Source organism: Hippopotamus amphibius, chromosome 13 (assembly GCF_030028045.1).
Source record: "Hippopotamus amphibius kiboko isolate mHipAmp2 chromosome 13, mHipAmp2.hap2, whole genome shotgun sequence".
Classification (NCBI taxonomy): Eukaryota; Metazoa; Chordata; class Mammalia; order Artiodactyla; family Hippopotamidae; genus Hippopotamus; species Hippopotamus amphibius.
Window position 1 is genome coordinate 31023839 of NC_080198.1, and position 26267 is coordinate 31050105.

The 26267-nt window shown below is 36.6% G+C and overlaps 1 protein-coding gene and 1 pseudogene across 6 annotated transcripts in view; one reads left to right on the plus strand and one right to left on the minus strand.

Moving 5' to 3' along the window:
* DENND6A (DENN domain containing 6A) overlaps positions 1-23260 on the plus strand; it is a 76112-nt gene extending 52852 nt beyond the window's left edge. For 5 of the 6 annotated variants that reach the window (XM_057705097.1, XM_057705099.1, XM_057705096.1 and 2 more), the window contains 6 exons: positions 377-466; positions 2562-2615; positions 2722-2831; positions 3348-3450; positions 4993-5067; positions 5543-10909. In XM_057705097.1, the coding sequence (XP_057561080.1) occupies positions 377-466; positions 2562-2615; positions 2722-2831; positions 3348-3450; positions 4993-5067; positions 5543-5674 (564 nt within the window). In that variant the 3' untranslated portion in view covers positions 5675-10909. Of the gene's footprint in view, positions 1-376; positions 467-2561; positions 2616-2721; positions 2832-3347; positions 3451-4992; positions 5068-5542; positions 10910-21181 lie in introns of those variants that run through there. The other variant, XR_009048727.1, reaches the window with a different exon arrangement.
* On the minus strand, positions 13339-25029 carry LOC130834412 (ATP synthase F(0) complex subunit C2, mitochondrial-like; annotated as a pseudogene).
* Positions 25030-26267: the final 1238 nt, after the last annotated feature.

The following is a 26267-nucleotide window of genomic DNA, read 5'->3' on the forward strand; positions in this document are numbered from 1 at the left end:
TCCTGAAAACTTAGGAGTTATAGTGAAAAAATTGTGGACTGTACTCTGGGGTAGCTTAGCACCTAACAGGATAGTTAGCATTTTTTGGAAAATGTAAATATTATTAATACAACAAGTATGAAATAAAGATAGTCTTTGTTGTGAGCTAATATTTTAAAGTATGGGATGAAGGCCTTATATGTTACTTTTAGGATTATTTTTACAGGGTTTTGCACAGTAAACTTCACATTAAATTACTTCAAGATGAAGTTCTAGGGTTTTTTTTTCATATCAAGTAAAAATACATATTTATATATCAGCTAAACTTCTATAATCATTCATTGTTTTATATTCTCTGACACTAGAGTGTAGGTTCTCATTTGCTTCCTCTTTTAAGGGTGTACAACAGAAGCGTCCTTCTGAGGCTCAAAGCGTTATTCTCCGACGCTATTTTTTGGAACTGACACAAAGCTTCATCATTCCTTTAGTAAGTTAGCATATGTATTTGCTTAATTTAATGATTTGTTGAAGGACACACGAATGTTTTTTTCATCCACCAAAACCTTATCTTAAATTGTTTTGCTTGCTCATGTGTGTAGTGATTAAAATAGAGCCCTTTGCAAGACACCTGGACTCTTTGTTCTGGTATTAACTAATTTTAGTAAGTCACTTCCTCTCTTTGACCCTCAATTTCTTTATCTGTAAGGTGTGGCTAATTACACCTTTCCTAAATACTTTTCAGGGTTGTTGTGAATCTTAAATGAGATAATTGTTATGAAATATCACATGATTATTGAATTTTGCACCTTAAAAGGTTCTACTGGAGCTTCTTTCTCTGATTTTGTTTGTTTATTTATCGATACTTTTAATTTCATGCTAAGAAACTCAGATTGTGTTCCCAAAGCAGATGGGGAGGTTTTAAGCAGTGATGTTGTATGCTCATATTTCCATTTCATTTGAAGTATCAGGGCACAACTTGAACTGGTTGAAGGAGGCATGGGGGTAGAGATGAGGCTGAACATTTTAGGATTCTGTTTATTAGTCCAGGATTCTACAATAGTACCTGTTCCTGGCAGAGCATACCCACGACTTCCAATATTACAACACCAGGAAACTGTGCAGGTGAAAAGCCATGTTTACTGGTAACACTTTCTAAAGAATTAAATAGTCCACTCCCTAGGATCATGGTCTGGGCTAAGTAGATTTCACTGGGAAGAACTTCACTATGCAGAGCTAGTAAGCAGGTGCTTTCTTTTCTTTTTTTTTTTTTTTATTATTTTTTTTGGGGTACACCAAGTTCAATAATCTGTTTTTATACACATATCCCTGTATTCCCTCCCTCCCTCGACTCCCCCCCCACCCTCCTTTGAGTCCCCCCCACCCTCCCCGTCCCAGTCCTCTAAGGCATCTTCCATTCTCGAGTTGAACTCCCTTTGTTATACAACTTCCCACTGACTATCTATTTTACAGTTGGTAGTATATATATGTCTGTGCTACTCTCTCGCTTCGTCTCAGCTTCCCCTTCACCCCCCGCCACCCCCTCCCCAAACCTCGAGTTCTCCAGTCCGTTCTCTGCATCTGCGAGGTGTTTTCTTAAGATTGCCAAGCACTGGTACTAGGGACCAACAACTTGTTTAATTCTCCTAACAACCGTGTGAGGTAGATGCCGTTATCATCTGCATTTACTATAATGGGAAGAGCGGAGGTTTTGAAATCTGATATTATTTTCTGGAGCACAATTTGATATGATATCTGTGAGAATGTAGTTCCATGATGTAGGTCCTTATCTGTCCTGTTCATTACCTCTTCCTCAATCTGTCATATGGTAGCACTCAATAAATATTTATGAAATAAATGATTAGATGATATGGTTATTCTGTGAAATTCAGTGGAACATCTTGTTAAATTACTATAAGATGCCTCACAGTATAAGGCAGTACCACGGTCCTGGTCTGGAGACTGCATTAGAGAGAGACTCATGTAGTTGTTAATGTAATGTATCTAAGAATATTATAGGAGGGCAACCTGGAAATCTTTGCTGTTATACTTTGGGAAGAAATATTCTCTCGTGGTCTATAGATGTCAGTTTACTTTGTTCCATTTAAGTCAGCTTGCTTAAGTAAGTGAACTTTACTGTAGTACTTAATTAAGAGCATGGGCTGAAGTCAAGTAGATGTGAATTCAGGTTCAAGCTGTGTAAACTGAGGCAGGTTATTTAGCCTTTCAAAGCCTCAGTTTCCCAATAATACCTGCCATAAAGAATGGTTGCGAGAATTAAAAGAGATCATGCATGTAAAATGTTGAGTACATTTTCTGGCACACAATTACTTGATGAGGTTAATTATTATCATTAAAAATAGGTAGTTCCTTGGATTATCTAAGATTTAGTTAAATTTTTATTGAAATTCTGAATTCTCAATTCAGCCTATTGAGAGGAGCGATGGTGTTGTTGATGTTCATTGAAAGAGCATATGATGAAAAACTTGGAAGCCCATTTTTTTAAGTAGGTCAGTTTAAACATTTTTGAAGACTCTCTGGGTAAGAACAACTAACTTTGACTAACTTTTTTATCTTGCACTTAGGAAAGATATGTGGCAAGCTTGATGCCTTTGCAGAAAAGCATTTCTCCATGGAAGGTATAAATATATTCAATTAAACTCCTATTTGAGTTCTCTAACTGCAATTAACTTGTGTAAATATATCCATTTTTAATTTTTAAATATAGTATGTGATGTTTTCTAGAGTCCACCGCAATTAAGACAGTTCCTTCCAGAAGAATTTATGAAAACACTTGAGAAAACAGGACCTCAGCTGACCTCTAGAATAAAAGGCGATTGGATTGGACTTTACCGGTTAGTCCCTTTTTTCTCTTTCATCCATCTATAGAGCTTTATCTAAAAGTGAAACAAAGAACTGGACTTAAACATACTCTTTTTTTTTAAATTTCATTGTTTTACATCGTTCTCCTAGCTATGGATAGAAAAGGTATTGAGGAAAGGAAGTTAAGTCATAATCAAACTTTGCTTTTTTTTTTTTGAAATTTGAATAAGGTTTTATTTTATTTTATTTTTTTCCTTTATGAACTTTTATTGAGATACAGTTGACATACAATAAACTGCATATATTTAAAGTGTACAATTTGATTTTTTTTATTAGTAATGTATATATGGCAATCCCAATCTCCCAATTCATCCCCTACCCCTACCCCCCCCCTTTCCCAACTTGGTGTCCATATGTTTGTTCTCTACATCTGTGTCTCTATTTCTGCCCTGCAAACTGGTTGATTTGTACCATTTTTCTATATTCGCATCTATGTGTTAATATACGATATTTGTCAAACTTTGCTTTTTAAAAATTTATTTTTGTAGGCATTTTCTAAAATCTCCAAATTTTGATGGTTGGTTCAAGACCCGGAGGAAGGAAATGACCCAGAAACTGGAGGCACTCCATCTGGAAGCTCTTTGTGAAGAGGTTAGAAAACAGCGTGTTTGTGTGATGATTAACAACTATTGAAAACAGAGTTATCCATAGAGACTGGAAGGTCATATTCATATCCACTACTTTATAAATAGTAATAGCTGTCTTTTCTAGATCACATGCTCTCTGCCAAGCACTATGCAGGTGCTCTAAATGGATAATGTCTTTTAATCTTCACAGTTCATTGAAGTAGGTGTGTTATGATCTGCATTATGGGACATTTGAGGATTATAAATTAAGTGATTTGCTTCAGATTACATGACTGCTAAATAGTGGAACCAGCAGTGTGCTCAAGCCTGCTCGCACTGGCCACAAGAGCGAACTGTGTGCATCACTTCCCAGCTCTGTATTCAGTGATCTCAGGTTGGTAGCTTGAAATGAGCTACAGAGGGAGAATTACACCACAGAAACTGGCAAATGCTACAAACCAGAGACTTTTCCTGGAGAACTGGTTGTTAAATATTTACTAGCATACCACTGGATGGAGTTAGGATTCAAATCAAAGCAGTCTAACTCAACATCTTTTCCACATGCCTTATTTGCCTTTCCCAGTTATTATTACTTTTTAAAGGTTTTTTTATTTTATTTTATTTTTGGCTACGTTGGGTCTTCATTGCTGCACGTGGGCTTTCTCTAGTTGCGGCGAGCGGGGGCTGCTCTTCGTTGTGGTGCGTGGGCTTCTGATTGCAGTGGCTTCTCTTGTGGAGCACGGGCTCTAGGTGGGCGGGCTTCAGTAGTTGTGGTGTGCAAGCCCAAGAGCGCAGGCTCAGTAATTGTGGCCATGGGCTTAGTTGCTCCAAGGCATGTGGAATTTTCCCTGACCAGGGATCGAACCCGTGTCCCCTGCATTGGCAGGTGGATTCTTAACCACTGTGTCACCAGGGAAGTCCCTCTCAGTTGTTATTAATACATTCTTTTCCTGTATTTGGACTTTTCACATTCTATAACTTGTCAGGAGGCTATTTTAAATTAAGCTACTTAAAAATTTATAAAGGATAGTCCCAATTTGCATTTAGCTTGAGGTGGGCTAGCCTCAGTGCTAACTTTCTAATTGTAAACTTCTGTGGTTTTCAAAGAAAGAATACCAGGAAGACAACCACAGATGAGGTCAAGAAGAGCTTATTTGAAGATGCAAAGTTTATATCCAGTAATATATTCATGTTCACAATTATCTTGATTTGTTAGTTGATATTCCTTATAAATTACTCACTACTTAGTGGAGGTGGCAGTTAGTGTTGTACCTAAAGTTCCAGTTTTGTTTTTCTTGATTGATGTAAAAGGGCCACCTCAGAGAGAAATTTCTTACATTGTGTTTTACTTCCAAATATTAGACAATCATTCTGGCTAACTTCAAAAAGTATCCGATTCACATTGTCAGAATATCATTTACAGATTTTTATACTATAATGCTAGGTTAAATACCCTATTCTCCTTTTCGTTTCTATCCTTTCTTCCCAGTAGTCTCGCCTATTGAAATAGAACGATTTGAATATTATTTTGAGTATTTACTGATTTGCGATTTGTTTATTCTTCTAGGACTTACTTCTCTGGACCCAGAAACACACAGAAGTAGAAACAGTAGACCTTGTATTGAAGCTAAAAAATAAGCTGGTATGTAGCCAAAACAGCCAAAGATCTGTGCATTTATTTTGCTCTCATTTGATGTGGTAGTTATATTATGTATCACAGAAGTAAATTTTTAAATGAGAGGACTTATGATTGGTCAGTTGATGGTAGATTTGACTGAAAATACTTGGTCACTCAAGCAGAACATAATGAAGCCTTTTTTTTTTTTTTTTTAGTTATTTACATGGAGTCTAATGAGCTTTATAAAATACATTGTGACATATTTAATATACCACATGGTCTGCATTGGTATCTATTAATTTACATAGAAGTTTTTTTTGAGCTCAGCAACTGTATTGTTAAAGTGGCTTGTTCTTTGCTTTTTTATAGATTCTGTAAATTCTGGTCTCAGTCTGAAGTTTCCAGATCTCTGACCATTAAAACTGTTTATTTAGAGAATATACTGTACTAATACAGGCTCAAAACATAATTTAAATGCTTTCAAATGTTCCTTATATAGTTGCAGGCTGATCGAGAGCATTTACCTGTGAAACCTGACACTATGGAAAAGTTACGGACACACATAGATGCAATTATCTTAGCATTGCCAGAGGACCTACAAGGCATACTGCTCAAAACGGGCATGACATGATATTTGCCAGGATTTTCCAGCCGAAAGGATTGTACACCGTGAAGCATACTGACATTTCAACCAGACACACAAGATCTCTCTCGGAGTGGGAAATAACCGTGAATGCTAGCTACAGGGTTGAAAGACTATACTGTATAAACAGACTTTTTTAGTGCATTATTTTTAAAAAATGGATATCTGTGGTGGTTCCACTTTAATACTGAAACACCGAAAGGCATTTCTATATTTTTAATCATGTTCTAAAGTGCTCTTATGAGAGACCTGTGGGGCCATCAGTTTAAGTGATTCCAAGCTGCAGTGCTGGCATTGCAGATATTTTTTTAAATTGGTGCTTCTTTGCCCAATCATGTTAAAACTCAGGGGGATGTAAAAATAGCATTCACACTGGCTGTCTTCTTAAGAAGAAGGAAAAGACTGAACTGTCAGACTGTAGTTAGAAGTGATTAATGCTTTTGTAGTGCCTTCCGTTGTCCTACATGTTTCACAAAGCCCAGCTGCTAGTCTTGAAGCTTTTTCTTAACTTGATTAAGATATGTAGTTTTTTTATAAGGCATTCTTTTGAGTAATCATTGCTTAAAAATGTTTTTTGCCTCCCATTGTGTTTATTATTAGTGGCGTTGGTGTTTTTTTTCAATTGTCATACAGGTTTCATTTCATTATTTTCTATTCCATTTTCAAATTTAATCTTTGTTTCACCAAAGGGAAGAAGACATCTAGTATTAATTATGGAAGAGTTTATTTCCTCTTACCCTTTACTAATTGGGCCTAAGTTAATTAGCTTGGCTGTTTTTGAAAGACATTCTGATTATAAACCTCATAATCAGCTGTTTTTTTAAACTGAACTCTTATTTCAAAGCATTTTTAAACCTTTTATGTGATAGTCATTTGAGTAATTATAAAATTGATTTCTTGCATTATTTGTTTAGTAGGGTTTTTTCCCCCCAAAATTAATATTTCTCAGAGTACTTTCCCTACTGTTGTTCAACATGGGAACTTTTGCCTGAATCACTGTTGTAGCTATTTTGTTGTTGTTGTTTTTGTTTGTTTCTGTTTTGTTTTGTTTACACTAGACTACCTTGCCAAAAATAGAAGACTGTGGTTTGGTAGAATAAGGTTCTTTCCTTGGTGTTTGAATAGGAGTGTCCTGAAGAAGCCACTGTTTAAAATAGGCACACATGACATAGCATAGCACATACGTAAATTGCTGTGTCTTGAATTACCCTTTCCGTATTCAAATTTAGTTGTAGGTTTTAAAGAAATGGCTTCAGGAGCTCTCTCTTATTCTCTGTTAATATAACTCTTAAGGGCACTCCCAACCTAAGAAAGGGTCCTTGGTGTTTGTAACTGTGGTCTTCTGTCGAAATGTGCCCTTTTCTCATGGAGACAAGTCTCTTGAAGCATACCTCAAAGTCATGGAGAGAATATGGCATTTGAAAGAAATCACTTGCCTTGGATCACATGAGTTATTTTGTGACACAACAGTTGTCCTCATGGAAAAGGGGCAACTACTTTTATATGCTAAAGTCTTTCATATCTTCCTGGGAAACCTTATTTAGGTATAAATGGTCATCTTATTATTTTTCAAAAAAGTGTATTTTAATAATCTTACAATTTGTATGTAGCTTGCGACCAGAGTTTGAAAGCTGTTAAGTGTCATATCAAGGATCTTTTAAATTATACCACTACAGGATGTATCATTTCAAGTTTATTTTGCCCAGCTAAGGAGTAGCAAAGGATGCCAATTAGCATAATAATGGTATCTTCATATTTACTGTACTTAACAAAAAACCTAACACATGTTGAAAACCATATCATACTTACCTAGTTTATCTATTAATTTCAAATTATGTACTTGTAAAAATAACTTAAAATCGCATTGAGAAAGACTGATTGGTAACGTAATTTTTTGTGTGATTTTTCAGAGTTGTCTTTTTTTTTTTTTTTGAGGAGATATTGTTAAAAAACCTGCCATTTAATGTTTATCTTCACCAGCATCAGAAGGAATCACTGCTTTCAGGGTGTTATGTAATGCCTAGTGCCTTCTGTTTTCAGTGAAAGGGGTTTTGAGAAGGCATTTATGGTCATTACTGAAAACCTAATTAAAGGCCTTGGATTTTAAAGCCTTTGGATATCTTGTATTGTTTCTGAGTAATACTGGAATGCTTGAAAAAAGGCAGAGTAAATGAAATTTTTGCATTATGGGATTCCTTTAGTTTCTAACTTAATTTTTTAATTCAAATGGAAACCTTCTTCTGTTTATTTTATTATGAACTGGTGAATAGTCCATTTTATTAGCAGACAGATCACAGAATTAAGTGATTTCATATCCTTCCTGCTGGTGTACTGATTTTTGTGAAATGTTCTGATGAAAATTTTTAGCTTAATAATCTAAGTATTGTTAGATTCTCCATTTGCTACCTTTTCTTTTTTAACCTTAAATCTCAAATTACTTTTATTTCTTCCTCTTCTTTTTTGAAAGTGGCTAGTATATAATACCATTCTTTGGATTTTAATTTATTTTTTATTAATAAAATGGATGTTACTCCTTTTTGAAATTACTGGGTAATATCCTTCAAAGTATACTATAAACTATATTGATACATTTAAAAGAGATGCCATTAAAATTTGTCCTTTTGTTTTCACTTGCTTATAACTTTACTCACTTGTTTTTATACACCTGGATTTTACTTTCTTCTTTTAGCATAACTTGGGGGAAAAATTTTAACTACTAACTTTCTGATATTAGTCCTTTAAAAACACAGTTGAAGAAGACAAAAAGCTTCTCTAGTTATCGATAAATGGATAAATGTCATTTAAATGACAAAATATGTTAACTCATAATAATGACTAAATTGTCACTAATAATTTGATATCACTTCATATATTGAAGATACAGTACTTATATGCTGTCTACAGCTTGGTTGAATTATGTTATTTATTATTATAGCATTAGTAATTAGTATTTGTTAATACAGCTCTGAGAATTTTTTTCAATTATACTTCCTTGTTTGTTGGAAATAGATAAAGCATTTGATACAAGATACAGAATCATGGTTCCTAAAATTTATCCTACATCTAACCAGTTTTTAGAAAAGCAAGTTTAAGGTTGATAGTTAGTTGATAAAATAGGTTTATGTCATTTATTTTGCATTTATAAAACTGCATATCTCATGATGCACAAATGTTTAGAAAAAAAAGATGGCAGTAGAATTCTGCTGTATCCTAGTCTCTAGTGTTATTTCTGGACTTTTGAACACCAGCCTTTCTCTGTTACCCATTACTTGAATACCACGCTATGCCTTTCTTCAAATTAAGAGTATTGTTGTCTAATTATCATAGATCTCATTCCATTTTACTAGTGTTACCACTAGGCTTGGGTTCTTCTGTTTAATTAATTTTTGTTGAAGTATAGTTGATATACAGTGTTGTGTTAGTTTCTGCTGTACAGCAAAGTGACTCAGTTATATACATATCCACTCTTTTTTAGATTATTTTCCTTTATAGGTCTTTACAAAATATTGAATAGAGTTCCCTGTGCTATATACAGTAGGTTCTTATTAGTTGTCTATTTTATATATAGTAGTGTGTGTATGTCAATCCCAATCCCCCATTTTATCCCTCCCCCTACTTTCCCCTGTGGTAACCATGTTTGTTTTCTACATCTGTGACTCTATTTCTGTTTTGTAAATAAGTTCATTTGTACCATTTTTTTAGATTCCTCAAATAAGCGATGTCATGTGATATTTGTCTTTCTCTGACTTCACTCAGTATGACAATCTCTAGATCCATCCATGTTACTGCAAATGGCATTTCATTCTTGTTTATGGCTGAGTAATATTCCAGTAATCTCCCAAAGAAGGTATGTACCACATCTTCTTTATCCATTCATCCATCAGTGAACATTTGGATTGCTTCCATGTCCTGGCTATTGTAAATAGTGCTGCAATGAACATTGGAATGCATGTACCTTTTTGAATTATGGTTTTCCCCAGATATATGCCCAGGAGTGGGATTGCTGGATCATGTGGTAGCTCTACTTTTAGTTTTTTAAGGAAACTCTGTACTGTTCTCCACTGTGACTGTACCAGTTTACATTCCCACCAACAGTGTAGGAGGATTCCCTTTTCTTCACACCCTCTCCAGCATTTACTGTTTGTAGATTTTTTGATGATGGCATTCTGACTGGTGTGAGGTAATACCTCACTGTAGTTTGGTGTTTTTGTGTGTGTATGTTTTTGGGGGTTTTTTTTTTGGTGCTGAATGATTTTTAATTCCTTTTAGTTCTGACAGTGACTGCAATTTTGTTTTGTAATTTTAGATATTATATATGTAATAACCCCTTTCTCATTCTTTTTTATCTCTTACTCTAAGATCTCAGCTACACAGAAGTAGTTTATTTCATAATCAACAAATATTTATTATTGTGCTTGACACTGTGTTAAGAATGTAATTATGATGCACAAGGGACATTCATTCTCTATTTTTGCAACCTCCACAGTTTAAATCACAGTTTCTTAACCCTGGCACTATTGGCATCTCAGGCCAGGTAATTCTTTGTTCAGGGGACTGTTTTTCGTGTCGTAGAAGTTGCCTGGCCTCTCTTCAGTAGATGCCAGAAGCACTATTCCCTCTCTCCCCTCCCCTGCTGTGACCATCAAATCTCTCCTGACATCACCACTGATGTATATGTGTATGGTCCTAGCCAAAATCAGAGGGGTCCACCCTCAGTGCTGAAGCAAGTGTGGTGCTTTACAATCTGTTTGTAATTGACTCCTTCAAAAATACATTAAGGCCGGAATGATGTACTCAGATACTAAGAGGTGATCTTGTAAGTTCAGACATTGATTGAAGTTGAAAAAAATACTGAATGGGAATTGTGAATGCAATAGTTTTCATTTCATTTCATTTCATTTCATTTCGTGGAAAGCCTATTTAACAATCAATTGGCTTCCTATTCAGAAAACTGATATCTTTTCTTTGTTCATGACATTCTACATTTGTAGTTTATCCTTATGTTTTTTGTCTTTCAATATTGTGTTTCAAACCATTAATGTACCTTAATTTGTGCATCTGCGTATCTGTGTATGTAAACAGATCATCTATAGCTGTAAATCAAAATGTTGACATATATTTACATATGAGCCAATGTATGAATATTACTCTGGAGAAGTTGCCTAAACCATAATGTAATTGGTTACATTCTCAACACAAGGAAATATAAAACTCAGTTTGTTTCTTTGCAAAGTTTCTTTACAAATCTCCATTACCTAGGTAAAATGGAATGATCTATGTTGTGAAGAGTTGGTAAGTTGTTCAGTTGAGGATTCTACACATTTCAGTACTATATATTATCAAGAGCAGGCTTCTTATATAAAAGCTTACTTTTTTTTTTTAAAAATTGGGGTATAGTTGCTTTACAATGTTGTGTTAATTTTTGCTGTACAGCAAAGTGAGTCAGCTATATGTATACATATATTCCCCCCTTTTTTGGATTTCCTTCTCATTTAGGTCACCACAGAGCATTGAGTAGAGTTCCCTGTGCAGGTTCTCATTAGTTATCTGTTTTATACATAGTAGTGTATGTATGTCAATCCCAAACTCCCAATTCATCCCACCCCACCTTTCCCCCTTTGGTGTCCATACGTTTTTTCTCTACGTCTGTGTCTCTATTTCTGCTTTGCAAGTGGGTTCATCTGTACCATTTTTCTAGATTCCACATATATGCATTAATATACGATGTTGGTTTTTCTCTTTCTGACTTATTTCACTCTTTATGACAGTCTCTAGGTCCATCCACATCTCTATAAATGACCCAATTTTGTTCCTTTTAATGGCTGAGTAGTATTCCATCGTATATATGAACCACATCTTCTTTATCCATTCATCCATCAGTGTACATTTAGGTTGCTTCCATGTCCTGGCTATTGTAAATAGTGCAGCAACAAACATTGGGGTGCAGGTATCTTTTTGAATTATGGTTTTCTCAGGGTTTATGCCCAGTAGTGCGATTGATGTTGAGGATCTTTTCATGTGTTTTTTGGCCACCTCTATGTCTTCTTTGGAGAAATGTCTATTTAGGTCTTCTACCCATTTTTGATTGGGTTGTTTGTTTTTTTTTTGATACTGAGCTGCATAAGCTGTTTGTATATTTTAGAGATTAATCCCTTGTTGGTCGCTTTGTATGAAAATATTTTCTCCATTCTGTGGGTTGTCTTTTCATTTTGTTTATGGTTTCCTTTGCTGTGCAAAAGCTTTTATTTTTGTAAATTTTATTTATTTTTGGCTATGTTGGGTCTTTGTTGCTGTGTGTGGGCTTTCTCTAGTTGTAGCGAGTGGGGGCTACTCTTTGTTGCAGTGCACAGGCTTCTCATTGTGGTGGTCTCTCTTGTTGTGGAGCACGGGCTCTAGGTACGTGGGCTTCAGTAGTTGTGGCTCATGGGCTCTAGAGCACAGGCTCAGTAGTTGTGGCCCATGGGCCCAGCTACTCCACGGCATGTGGAATCTTCCTGGGCCACGGATTGAACTTGTGTCCCCTGCACTGGCAGGCAGATTCCTAACCACTGTGCCTCCAGGTAAGTCCAGCTTTTAAGTTTAATTAGGTAACATTTGTTTATTTTTGTTTTTATTTTCATTACTCTAAGAGGTGGATCAAAAAAGATCTTGCTGCGATTTATGTCAGATGTTTTCCTCTAAGAGTTTTATAGTATCTGGTCTTACATTTAGGTCTTTAATCCATTTTGAGTTTATTTTTGTGTATGGTGTTAGAGAATGTTTTAATTTCTTTCTTTTGCATGTCTCGTTTTCCCAGCATCACTTATTGAAAACTGTCTCTTCTCCATTGTATATTCTTGCCTCCTTTGTCATAGATTAGGGACCATAGGTGCCTGGGTTCTTCTGTGTACTTTTGCCTCCCCATTTTCTTTGTCATCAGACCATTTCTGCTTAGCCATTAGAAAGCTAAACTTCATGAATCCTCGGTTTTTTTTTTGCTGTCCCTCATGTATTTCCATATCCACCAAGATGAATACTTTGCAGTATATAAATTGCTTCTATATTGAGATACTTTTGAAAAATAGTAACTTTATATTCTAGAGTTATAAAACTTGCTATTAAGTGAGAGGATATTTAGACTTCAGTAGGAAGCTATTGAAATGATTGATTTTGATCAAACGAAATGGGTAAGTATTTTTACAGCCGAAGGCTCTGGTGATAGAACCCAGAGATTTGTATTTTTAAAAAACAGCTTCATTGAGGTATAATTGACATACAATGAACTGAACACAATTAAAGTGTACAATTTGATAAGTTTTGGCATTTGAATATACCCATGGAACCATCAGCACAGTCAAGGTAGGAACATATCTGTTCACCCCCCCAAAATCTCCTTATGCTCCTTTGCACTTCATCCTGCCTCCCCTTTGCAAACAACCACTGATCTGTGTTCTGTCACTGTAGATTGGTTTGTATTTTCTAGAGTTTTATATACAGTATATATTTCTTTTTTTGGTCTGGCTTTTTTTTTTTTTTCCTTTTTTTTTTAGCATCTTAACAAAGCATTTATTTGTCTCCCCTCTGTCAAACCCTGAGCCAACCACTTTCTCCAGGCTGCCTGGGGATGTATAGGAAAAGAAACATACAGGGCAGATTAGACATGGGAGAAAGAACTATGGGAGGTAGAGAGGGCTTCTTAACATGGTAAAGAGGATGGAGAATATGACCATCAGGGAAAAAGAGTCCCATGGCCTCCAGGAGGGCAAAGCCCAGAATGGCATAGGAGAAGAGCTGTTGGCGTCAGAGAAGAGTTCCTGACATAACCAATGATGCGGCTTCCAAACACAGTCCCAACCCCAGCCACCCCAACTGTGGCAGACCCAGCCCAAGTGAACTTGGCTGCTGTGTCACTGTCCCTTAAATGGCACTGATTTGGAAGTTATGCCTAGGTATCAGTGAGGTCAAGGGCCCTGAGGCTGCCAAGCTGCTGAGGCTCTCATCTGTCAGCATCTTTAGTTTCATCGCTACTGCAGTGGTTGGCTCAGCAGCTCAGAGGTATGCCTCACCAGGGAGGGGAGTAAGGGGCTGTGGCAGCGAAGTTGCTTCCCGTGCAGTGAGTGATCTGACTTCTTTCACTTAGCATGATGATTCTGAGATTCATTCATGTCACATGTTTCAATAGTTGATTCTTTTTATTGCTCAGTAGTATTCTATTATATGGCTATAATACAAATTTCTTATCCAATCACCTGCTGATGGACATTTGGGTCATTTCTGGTTTTTCTCTATTACAAATAAAGCTGCTGTGAACACTCATGTACAAGTCTTTGTATGGACATATATATCCTTTTCTCTTGGGTAAATACTAGGAGTGATATGTGTGGGATAGCTGAATCATATGGTAGGTGAATGTTTAACTTTTTAAGAAATTTCCAAACTGTTTTCCAAAGTGGTTTTACTAATTTGTTTCCCCCAACTGTGTATGAGAGTTTAAGTTTCTGCACATCCTACTCAACACTTGGTATGACCAGTGTCTCCCTCCCCCCCCACCCCCCCACTGAGCAGTTTTCGAGATGTTAGTTCCCTGACCAGGGGTCAAACCTGTGCCCCCTGCAGTAGAAGTGTGGAGCCCTAACCACTGTACCACCAGAGAATTCCCTGCCCAGCCGTTTTAAATTTAGCCATTCTAATATACTTATATTGTTGTGTCATTGGGATTGTAAGTTGCATTTCCCTAATGACCTGTGATGTTGAACATCTTTCCATGTGCTCTCCATTGGTCAACGGTATATGTTCTTTGGTAAAATGTCTGTTAAAATCTTTGCTCTTTTTAAAGACTGAGTTGTTTAATTTCTAGTTGGTTGAATTTTGCAAGTTGTCTATATATTCTTGATACAAGTTCTTTTTCAGATAGTCTGCAAAATTTTTCTCCGCAGTTTATGCCTTTCTTCATTTTCATAACAGTGTCTTTTGAAGAAGCAGAAATTTATGAATTGCTACACAAATTCCTGTTGGAATTTTGATTGGAATTGTAAATGTGGGAGAACTGACATGTCAATAATGTCTTCTGGTCTGTGAACAAAGTATATCCCTCCATTTATTTATGTCTTCTCTAATTTCTTAGCAATATTTCCTAGTTTTCAAGGTACAAATCCCAACGCAGCCAAAAAATAATAAATAAATTAAGTTCTCTTTAAAAAAAAATTCCAGTTCAAAATTCTAACATATAGTTGATTTTCTTTTTTTTTTGGTGGAGGGGGCTGCATTGGGTCTTTATTGCTGCGTGCAGGCTTTCTAGTTTTGGCAGGCGGGAGCTACTCTTTGTTGTGGGCTTCTCAGTGTGATGGCTTGTTGTGGAGCATGGACTTTAGGTGTGCGGGCTTCAGTGGTTGCAGCATGTGGGCTCAGCAGTTGTGGCATGCGGGCTTAGTTGCTCCCTGGCATGTGGGATCTTCCTGGACCAGGGATCAAACCCATATCCCCTGCGCTGGCAGGCAGATTGTTAACCACTGCGCCACCAGGGAAGTCCCAATATATAGTTGATTTTTGTTTATTGATGTTGTATCCCACTGCCTTCCAAACTCATTTATTCTAGTAGCTTTATTTTGGCATATTCCATTATATTTTTTACATAGAAGATCATGCCATCTATAAATAAACACTGTTTTACTTCTCTTTTCCAGTGTGGATGAATTTTGTTTTTCTTGCCTGACTGCACTGACTGGAACCTCCAATAGAATGTTGAATAACATATGAGACTAGGCATCTGTCTTAGTCCTGATCTTCAAGGAAAGCAGACTTTTATCATTAGGCCTGATATTAGCTGTAGATTTTTTGTAGATGTCCCCTTTATGAAGTTGATGAAGTCTTGTTCTACTCCTAGTTAGCTGAGTTTTTATCAGGAATGGACTTTAGATTTTGTTAAATGCTTTTTCTGAATCTATCAAGATGATCATATGGATTTGTTCTGTTTTCAGTTTGTGAATGTGATTGGTTTGTTAACACTGATCAGCTTTCAAATGTTAAACTAACTATATTCCTAGGATTAAATCCCACTTGGCCTTGATATGTTACCCTTTTAATATAGTTTTGGATTTGATTTGCTAAATTTTTGTTTAGAAATTTTGCATCTGTGTTCATGAGGGGTATTGAGTTGTGGCTTTTTGTAATGTCTGTTCTGGTTTTGGTATCAGGCCTCATAGAGTGAGTTGGAAGAGTTTGTGTCAGAATGGTATTATTTCTTCCTTAAATGATGATTGGTGGGAAGGTGTTTACATTTTCAGTTTTTTAAAAGATACAAGGCTGTTAAGGCTATCTATTTCTTCTTGAGTAATCTTTGGTATTTTGTGTATTTCAAGAACTGTGTCTGTTTCGTCTAAGGGGTGGCATTTATGGGCATAAAATTGTTCATAATATTGCCTTGTTATTCTTTTTTTACCTGTAGAAGCTATAACTATAATGATGTAACCTTTCTCATTCCTGATACTGGAAGCTTATGGATTCTATTCATCTTCTCAAAAAACCAGGTTTTGATTTTATTTATTTTCTGTTTTTCTGTTTTCCATTTCACTGACTCCTACTTCTGTCTTCACTTTCTTCTGCTTACTTTGGTTTTAATTTGCTCTTCTTTTTTTTTTTTTTTTTTAGTTTCTCAAGGTAGAAGCTGAGGTCATTGATCTGAGACCTTTTCTCTTCTCGAATATAGGTTCTTAGTGCTATACCTTTTCTCCTAAGCACAGGTGTAGTGGCATCCCATAAATTCTGGTATGTTCTATAATTGTGTTCATTCAGTTCAAAATACCTTATAATTTCCTTTAGGATTTCTTTGATCCATGGGTTATTTAGAAGTGTCATTTCCTTTTTAAATATTTATAGATTTTCTGAAAATCTTTTTGTTCTTGATTTCATATTTAACTTAATGTGGTCTGAGAACATACTGGGTATGATCTGAATCCTTTTAAATGTTTAAGATTTGTTTTACGGCCCAGAATATGGTTTATCTTTGTAAGTGTTCCAGGTACACTTGAGAACAATGTGTATTTTGCTGTTGTTGGGTGGAATGTTATGTCAGTTAGGTCAAGTTTGTTGATGGTGTTGGTCATGTCCTTGCTGATTTTCTGCATTCTTGTTCTGTCATTTATTAAGAAAGGTCTCTTGAAATCTCTTGACCATAATTGTAGATTTGTGTATATTTTGCTCAGAAATCTAGTTTGATATTAATAGAATTCCAGGTTTCTTATGACTAACGTTAGCATGATATACCTTATCCATACTTTTACAACTACTTGTGTTTTTACATTTAAAATACTTTTGTAGGGGGCTTCCTAGGTGGTGCAGTTGTTATGAATTCGCCTGCCAATGCAGGGGACACAGGTTCGATCCCTGCTCAGGGAAGATCCCACATGCTGCGGAGCAGCTAAACCCGTGTACCACAACTATTGATCCTGTGCTTTAGAGTCCGTGAGCCACAACTATTGAGCCCATGTGCCACAACTACTGAAGTCCACTCGCCTAGAGCCCACGCTCCTCAACAAGAGAAGCTACGGCAATGAGGAGCCCGCGCACCACAACAAAGAGTAGCCCCCGCTCGCTGCAACTAGAGAAAGCCCGCATGCAGCAATGAAGACAGTTTGTAGATAACATAGTTCTTACTTCTTCTTCTTCTTTTTTTTAAATTTTCTGGTGACACTGAGTGCCTTGTGGGATCTTAGTTCCCTGACCAGGAATTGAACTGGGCCCACTGCAGTGAAAGCAATAAGTCCTAAACACTGGACTGCCAGGGAATTCCTAGTTCTTGCTTTTTATCCACTTTCACAAATTTTGCCTTTTAATTGGTATAATTATATCATTTGCAATTACTGTGATTATTGCTGTGGTTACATTCGAATCTATTATGTTCCGATTTGTTTTCTGTTTGTCTTATCTGCTCTCGTTCCCCTTTTCCTTTTTTCTGACCTTTGAATTAATGGAATATTTATGATCTCATTTTATCTCCTTTGTGGGAGTATTAGGTATAACTCTTTATTTTATTATCTTGGTGTAGTTGCTTTAAGATTTACAGTATACATTTGTAACTTACCAGTCTCCCCTCGAGTGATATTATGCCACTTCATGTATAGAATAAGAGTGTTATATTAGTGTACTTCTGTTTGGCTCCTTCCAGCCTTTGTGATATTATTGTTGACGAATATTACTTTTACATATGTTACAAATACCACAATACATTATTGTTATTCTTGTTTAAATAGTTCATTATTTTTTTAAAGTTTTAGATGGTAAGAAAATAAATTCTTACATCTATACTCTTATACTTAACCTTTTCTGGTACTCTTTATTCCTTTGTGTAGATCTTTATGGTATCATTATCCTTTTGCCTGAAGAACTTCCTCTAACATTTTTTGTGGTGCAGATTTGCTGTTGATGAATTCTTTGAACTTTTGTATGTCTGGAAATATCTTTATTTTACTTTCTTTTTAAATGATGTTTTTTGCTGGATACACGTTTGCAGGCTGTCATTTTTTCCTTCTAGTATTTTAATATGCTGCTCCACTGTCTTCCTGCTTGCATTGTTTCCAGTGAGAAATATGTCATCTTTATCTTTGTTCCTATGTAGCTAATAAGTCTCTTTTTCTCTTGCTAATTTTAAGATTGTCTCTTTATCATTGGCTTTGAGTTATTTGATGATAGGCTTTGATGTAGTTTTATTCAAGTTTCTTGTGTGGGGTCAGTTGAGCTTCTTGAATATGTGGTTTTATAGTTATAATCAAATTTGGAAAACTTTTGGTCATTATTTCTTCAAGTATTTTTTTGTCCCCCTTCCCTTCTTTCAGGGTCATCAATTACTCATAAATTAGGCTGCTTGAGGTTGTCCTGTAGCTCACTGATGCTTTTCATGTTTTTGTTTTACTCCTCTATCTCTGTATTTCATTTCGGATGCTTTCGTATTGCTATGCCTTTAAGTTAGTCTTCTCTTTTGTATTGTCTAATCTGCTGTTAACTCCAATGTATTTTTCATCTCAGACATGGTAGTTTTTATTTCTAGGAGCTTGATTTATATCTTTCATCTTCTATGTCTGTACTTATTTAAGATAACATCCCTGTCAGTTCTGAGTTCGTTTCGATGGACTACCTCATTATTATGGGTCATGTGTTCCTGCTTCTTTGTATGATTAATAATCTTAGGTTAGATGCCAGAATTTTACGTTGTTGGGCATTGGATATTTTTGTATTCTTACAAATTTCTTGAGCTTTGTTCTAAGATGCAATTAAGCTATTTGGAAACAATTTGGTCCTTTCAGGTCTTCTATGACTTGTTAGGTAGGTTCGAAGTAGTGCTCAATATAGAACTAATTATTCTTCACTACTGAGGGGAGACCTTCCTGAGTACTCTACTCACTATCCCATGAATTATAAGTTTTTTTCAATCTTGCTGATGGGAACAGGCACTGTTCCCTTTAATCCTTTGATGAGTCTTTCTTTGTCTTTGGGTCATTTCCTCACGCGCATGTACTTATGAGTACTCTGCTGAATACTCTAGGGGAACTCTCTGTAGATCTCTTTCTGTACTAGGTTTTTTTCTTTCTTTCTGTGCTCTCTCCTCTGGCATTCTGCCCTAAAGTTTGGTTTCCTCAGACTTTCAGCTCAAGGAGTTCACCAGCCTACCCGCTCTGTTCCACTTTCTGTGCTGTGGGCTGGAAACACTCTCAAGGCAGTCTCAGATTCAGGCCTTACTGCATTTGTTTTTTGTCTTTCAGGAATCATTGTTTTTCATTGCCTAGTTTCCAGTGTCTTGAAAACCATCGTTTCATAAATTTTGTCTGTTTTTTTAAAAAATTATTTTCGGTGAGGGGGTAAATCTGGTCTTGTTACTTGATCTTGACTAGAAGCGAGAGTCCCAGCAATCTGGTTTTAACATTCCCTCCAGGGAATCCTGATGCATCTTAAAGTTTGAGAACCATACAGATATTTGAACTTAATGTTAGATGATTATTTCACTGTCAACCATCATTTACCATGAAGACAGAATTACATGAGTCAGTAAATCTAATTTTTTGGAGGAAAAATCTTTTTGAGTAAATTCATTTCTGTTTTGTAACATGGAAGACGTGAGTAATTGTGAGACATCTGAAATATTTATAGTCAGAATAGATGGAGATTTGGGTAAGGGGAAGAAGGTTTTGTGAAATAAAAAATGATGTTGATGTTATGGTACATAACAGTCTTAGACATTCAGCTTTATGCTACCTAATAATTTCTTTAACCGTTTTTAACCAAAAGATCATTTCTGGGAAGAGATGGAACAGCACTTAAGTCCTGGTTTGCTGTAGAGGTTTGCCAGTGACTCCATTTTGGGTCTGCTTCTTTAACAATTCTCCCCTTTGATCAAACCCTCAGCATAATTGAGATGTGATAAAAAAAATTCAGGCATTACAAGTGGTAATACAATGAGCAGTCTGCAACCTGACCCTTCCAGGACTATGATCTTGGACTCCAGCTTCAGAACTGTGAAAAATAAATTTCTCTTGTTTATAAGCCAAAAAAAAAAAAAAAAAATTTCAGGCATTAGTGCCACTCTCAGCTGCCACTCTGCATCCATAGGTCATGACATTTTTTCTTAAGCCCTGTGACAGTCACAGGTCATGGTTCACAGTCCTTAAATTGGTTACTGTCTTCGCCTCTTTTCTGTTGTTCTAGTCTTAGGACGATCATCTGCATGGTGGTTAGTGGCTGTAAACATGCATTTCAAGCTTTTGAGAGGCTACAAAGCCCCAGGGGGATTATTATGATTATAATAAGCAGGATAATTTCCAATGTTTGGAGTGTACTTTGAAGCTATGGTCTCCAGTACCCAAACCAATCAAAGAAAGACTCCATTCAGAGTCATCTTCTTAAGCCAAGTGGCTTGATTAATGATATGTAACTGAATTTCAGCTCCCCCAGAAGTGTTAATCGAGGTATAACAGGTGGTGTTGGCCCACAGCACAGACACATCCTGACTTGGCTACAAGATAATTAAGGGCTATTCTGTTATCAAGAACAACCCTCACGAGAAGGTCTAAGCATCTTTGCTGAGAAGCTATTGCTTAGCAGTGGATCCTGCAGTACTTTCAAGAGTTAAGGAGAGGTTCCTGATCATAGCCTCATTTGTGTTTATTCCTAACCAGGGAAGTAGGGATCTGCCAGGGGAAGCAAATTCTGAATCATAAATGCCTCCTGGTAGGCCCTTTTGAGAACAGTTAGGGTCACTGTTAGGTAGCTTAAGAAGCATTTCCCAGCTGTGCACCAGCCATCTAGGCATTCACATGCCCAAAGAGAATGATAACCACCAAAAAAATAAATCCTGTCCACTGAGGTGGCATTGTTAATGGTTTCATCTGCAAGAATTGTTGCATTTGCCCATTTAAGCTAGGGGTCAGCTTTTTTTCCTAGCCTGAAATAAAAAGTTGTTCTAAATTGTAGAGAGTACCTTCCTTAGCAATGGCCTGGAAGATGTGGCTTATGACATTATCTTTTCAGGTCAGTGCCAGAATAAAGGAAAAAGAAGAAAACGTTTTGTGTTTAGCTGAAATGGGAGTCTTGATCTGGCGTCTTGGATGGAAGCAGTCTACATCAATGTCCACTACTTCTCATCCTTGTCAACCTGATTCAACTTGATTTGGTGGTCTCCAGTGTTTGTACAGGACCAGATGTCAGGTGGAGTCTCTTTTAGCTATGATATATGTATACGACACTCACTGCCTTCTAGTTCTGCAGCAGTCTGCATGGCCAGAAGCACTTGGTAAGTTTCCTTCCAATGGGGCTTGAGGGCAGCTTTCTTCTGGTGATGCCTCCAGAATATCCAGTCACCAGGCTCCAGACTGTGAGCAATGAGATTTCCCTAAATTGGAATCTGGGAAAGCTTCTTTAACCTGTTGGTAATAGGCTCAAGAATAAGATATTAAAGACTTACCATAGTTGATCATACTAGCATGACACTACAAAGGATCAGCAGAAGGTTGTATACCAATAGACATTGGTCTGCCCATGATTATCTCATGTGGAGTGAGTTTATGTTTCCCAAAGGTGGAATTAAGAACAGTTAGCAAGACCACAGGCAATACCTTAGGCCGGGGGAGTCCAGTCTATAGGTGTGACAGTTAACAGGACTAGAATCTAATATCTGCAAAGGTAAAAACGTAATTTTTCTCTCTATAATTAACCCCATTTTCTACTATAGATAATCACAGTAAAACTAAATTCGTTTGTATTAAACTTGGCCTTATTATTTATATACATGCAGCAAGAACAGTAATTGACCACATAAGTATTTTTGTAAGATTGCTTTGCTAGAACCTTATAAGCAAAATAACAGCTTCATTTTTCTAACCAGTTCCTTGAAGCTGTCTGGTTATATGAGGCTGTGTGTGTTTCTCTCAAACATGACATTCCAGTGAAAACCTTGGTAATTGTGTCCTTTTACAAGGAGAACAGATTTTCTTTTTTCTTTCTTTCTTTCTTTCTTTCTCTTTCTTTCTTTCTTTCTTTCTTTCTTTCTTTCTTTCTTTCTTTCTTTCTTTCTTTCTTCCTTCCTTCCTTCCTTCCTTCCTTCCTTCCTTCCTTCCTTCCTTTTTCTTTTTTAATTTCCTTTGTTCTTCAGTAAAACAAAAGCTGTTATTTCCGCCCCCTTTTCCATAGAACTCCATGAATTCTAACGTGGAGCCATAAAAGCAGTGGATTTTGAAAAATGTACTTCATAACATTGCCCATGTTGACAGAATACAACCCAGAAGGATTCTATTGTCCTATCACAGGTCTCCCTTGTTAATGCAAAGTCTGTTATCCATATCCCAGTTAGAAAAAAATAACAAAGAACAAAGGGCAGAAGATGAAAAGAATACTTCACATGTGACAATAAAACAATCTTTGTATACTAAACAAATTTAGGTCGACTATTTACTAGCAAGGAAAATGGAAAAAGGCTCTTCCTGGCCAAGAAAAAAGTAGTTTTTCTTATAGGAGAGGTGAAATGTATATAATGGGTAAGATATCCAGAGCCTGCCACAGGAAGCCAGTTGGAAAAGCCCAACAAATATCAGAGTGTCATTTTTCAATGGCCCCTTACATACAAAACATTTTTTAATTATATAAAAATTGAAGCTACTTGCATATTCAAAGCACACTTCAATTTACCCATGGGTCCAACAGACTTCATAATGGAAAGACAAAAATGTTATTAACTGATTTAAGGAAAAAACATAACCTATTAAACTTATGGGGACTTCCTAGGTGGCGCAGTTGTTGAGAATCCATCTGCCATTGCAGGGGACATGGGTTTGATCCCTGCTCCAGGAGGATCCCACGTGCCACGGAGCAACTAAGCCCATGCACACAACTATTGAGCCTGTGCCCTAGAGCCTGTGAGTCACAACTATTGAGCCCATGTGCCACAACTACTGAAGCCCACATGCCTAGAGCCCATGCTCCACAAACAAGAGAAGCCACCACAATGAGGAGCCCACACGCCACAATGAAGAGTAGCCCCTGCTCACTGCTACTAGAGAAAGCCCACGTACAACAACAAAGACCCAAAGCAGCCAATAAGTAGATAAATAAATTAATTAATTGAAAAAATAAAAAAATAAACTTATGTACTAGTGCTAAGAGTACTTACAGAATCATCTCAGCTCAGTGGTCATCAGTGAACGTAACAAGCAGAATCCATGCTCCACAGAATCACTATATGAATGAGGGACTGATTTTTAAATATATATATTTATAACCGATAACTTTCATTTATATTGTGAATTTTCAGGAGCATTATACATGAATTAATTTGCATTAGGCTTTCCAATGTTACTTGTATTTGTGGGATTTCTCTCCAGTGAGAGTTTACATATGACTTTGATGGTATTTGTTGAAGTTGAAAAATTTCCCATGTTTTTCACATTTATGTGGTTTCTGCCTGGTGTTCATTCTTACGTGATTTTGTAAGAATTTGGGCAAATTGAAGGCTTTCTTACTTTGCTTACATTCAAGAGATTTTTCTCCATTCTGAGTTTTTTCATGGCTTCAAAAGGTACTGCAGTAACTGAAGGCTTTCCCACCTTCCTTGCATTCATAGGGTTTCTCTCCAGTGTGAGTCCTCTCATTTATCTTAGCATGATTGGAACAATTGAAGGCTTTACCACATTGTTACATTCATAGGGTTTCTCTCCAATGTGACTCTTTTCATGTCTTTGAACAGACTAGCAATAACTGAAGCTTTTCCACATTGCTTACATTCACAGAGTGTTCTTCTAGGGTGAGTCCTTTCATAAGAACAGAGTTGTGGTAACTGAAGGCTCTCCCACATTCCTTACATGTATATGCCTTCTCTCTGTATTCCTCATATTCATGTGGTTTGGGTGCAGTGTGAGAGGGAGAACAGATTCTTATTGAACGTAGGCAAATGAATATATTGTCATGAAAATAAGAATATTCACTGAGAGGTTCTGAATTCTGGAGGGACCAGGTAGGGAGAAAAGTAAATGTTTCATCTTTGTTCACAAAGGTATACTTTACCAAACTGCCATTAAGTCCTAGATAGCTTCACAGAAAAAGTTTCCTTAAATCTGAAAATCTAAAATGTTAGAGCATCCTCCTCACTTTATGCATTCTCATGTAATTAATACTTGTTCTGCTTGATACCAATTGTTTCATTAGTTCTCTTGACCTTGCCTGATGATTGAGGGTGATAGGGACAGTGGTAATTCCAAGACGTTTGTCAATTTTTCATTAAGGCTTGTATGATTTGCCCATTGAAGTGGGTGCCTTGATCAACGGAGATTGTGAAAGGTCTTCTTAAAACGGGAAACCCATTTTCTAACAATTTCCTTGCCACTGTGAGGGCATCAAGCCTTATGACACAGGAAGGCTTCAACCCATCTAAAAAACATGCATACAATAACAAAAACATATTGATAACCTGTACTAAGTGGCAGTTGAATGAAGTCCAGTTGCAGGTGTTCAGAGGGTACAGAGGGAAGAAATCTGAGGTCTATGCAGAAGGAATGCAAAAAACGAAAATGGATTTGCCAGGGAGCCTGGAAGAACCAAGTGGCTGTCCTGGGTTTTCTATAGCCCTGGCTGTTTAAATTACAGTCATTGTTTACCCATCTTAGTTTCTCTGTTTCAGGAACAGACCGTTGCCATGTTGGAAGGATATCAGAATGGCAAAAGTCTGGCAATGAGGGGTATTTTTTTTTTCCAGTAGTAGAATGGATGTCATCCACACGTGTCACAGTCTTTACAGTTTCTGTTTCTACTGCCTTTGCAAGAAAGTCAACTAGGGCATTTCCCTGATACACACTTTTAGTGTGAGCCTCAATTTTGATGACAGATGACATTGTGCCAGGACAATTTTGATGACAGACGACATTATGCCAGGACAGACTTCCAGGAATTTCATAGTTTCTAGAATACTTACAACACATACTTATACAGACACAGCATAAAGAAGACTTAATGTTACTTATTTGACAATACTTCCCATGTAATTTATTTTTAAAAAATAAATTGTTTGTTTGGCTGTGTTGAGTCTTCATTGCTGCACGCAGGCTTTCTCTAGTTGTGGTGAGTGGGCTTCTCATTGTGGTGGCCTCTCTTGTTGCGGAGCACAGGATCTAGGCACATGGGCTTTATTTAGTAGTTGTGGCATGTGGGCTCAATAGTTGTGGCTCTTGGGCTCTAGAGTGCAGGCTCAGTAGTTGTGGCACACGGGCTTAGTTGCTCTGCAGCATGTGGGATCTTCCCGGACCAGGGATCGAATCTGTGTCCCCTGCATTGGCAGGCGGATTCTTAACCACTGCACCACCAGGGAAGTCCCTTCCCATGTAATTTAACATATCAAATAAGCCCAAGTTAAACATCTCCCTTTTTATGAGGTGAGAGAATAAATTTTTTGAGATATTTCAGGGGCTTCCTGAGAAATCCCAAAGTTAGCTAGAAGTCAAAAGGATTTCATATAGCATTTGATTTGGGGAACCTGTCAAAGATTATCAAAAGTTTGGAAACTTGACTAAATAGGATCATAGATCATTATGAAACAATACTTAATTATGTATTTGGCCAAAATGACAATAAAACTTTGTCCTTTTAGCAGATGAAAGGAAATCCACTTTTGGTTTTACATAAGTACACTGCTAATTTCAAAGTGTAATTTAAAAACCCTTATAATTCAGTTTCAGCCAGCTTGATTACACAAGGTAAAATTCTCTATCACTCTCTTCTGAAATAACCAGAAGTTCTAGTTTAGACAAAATTACTTGCATTTTCTTCAACAAAGATGCATCTTTATTCTTCAAACCTCTTCTTAACCAAAAACACATTATACTGTCCTTTCATACAGAGCCGTCTCCTGTATTATTTGCAGTAGTCTTAATTATGATTTATGCATTAGTTACACTTTTTAACCCTTGGAAACTTTAATTTCTAAAAGCAAGTGCTCCTTTTTCTTTATAGTTTCTCTGTAGTAGGAGGCCAAAAGTAGATGAACCTATATTTATTAATTAATGTATCAGTATTTTATCCCATTTGGAAATGATCCAGATATTCAATAAGCCTTCATTATTTAAGTTCAAAATCT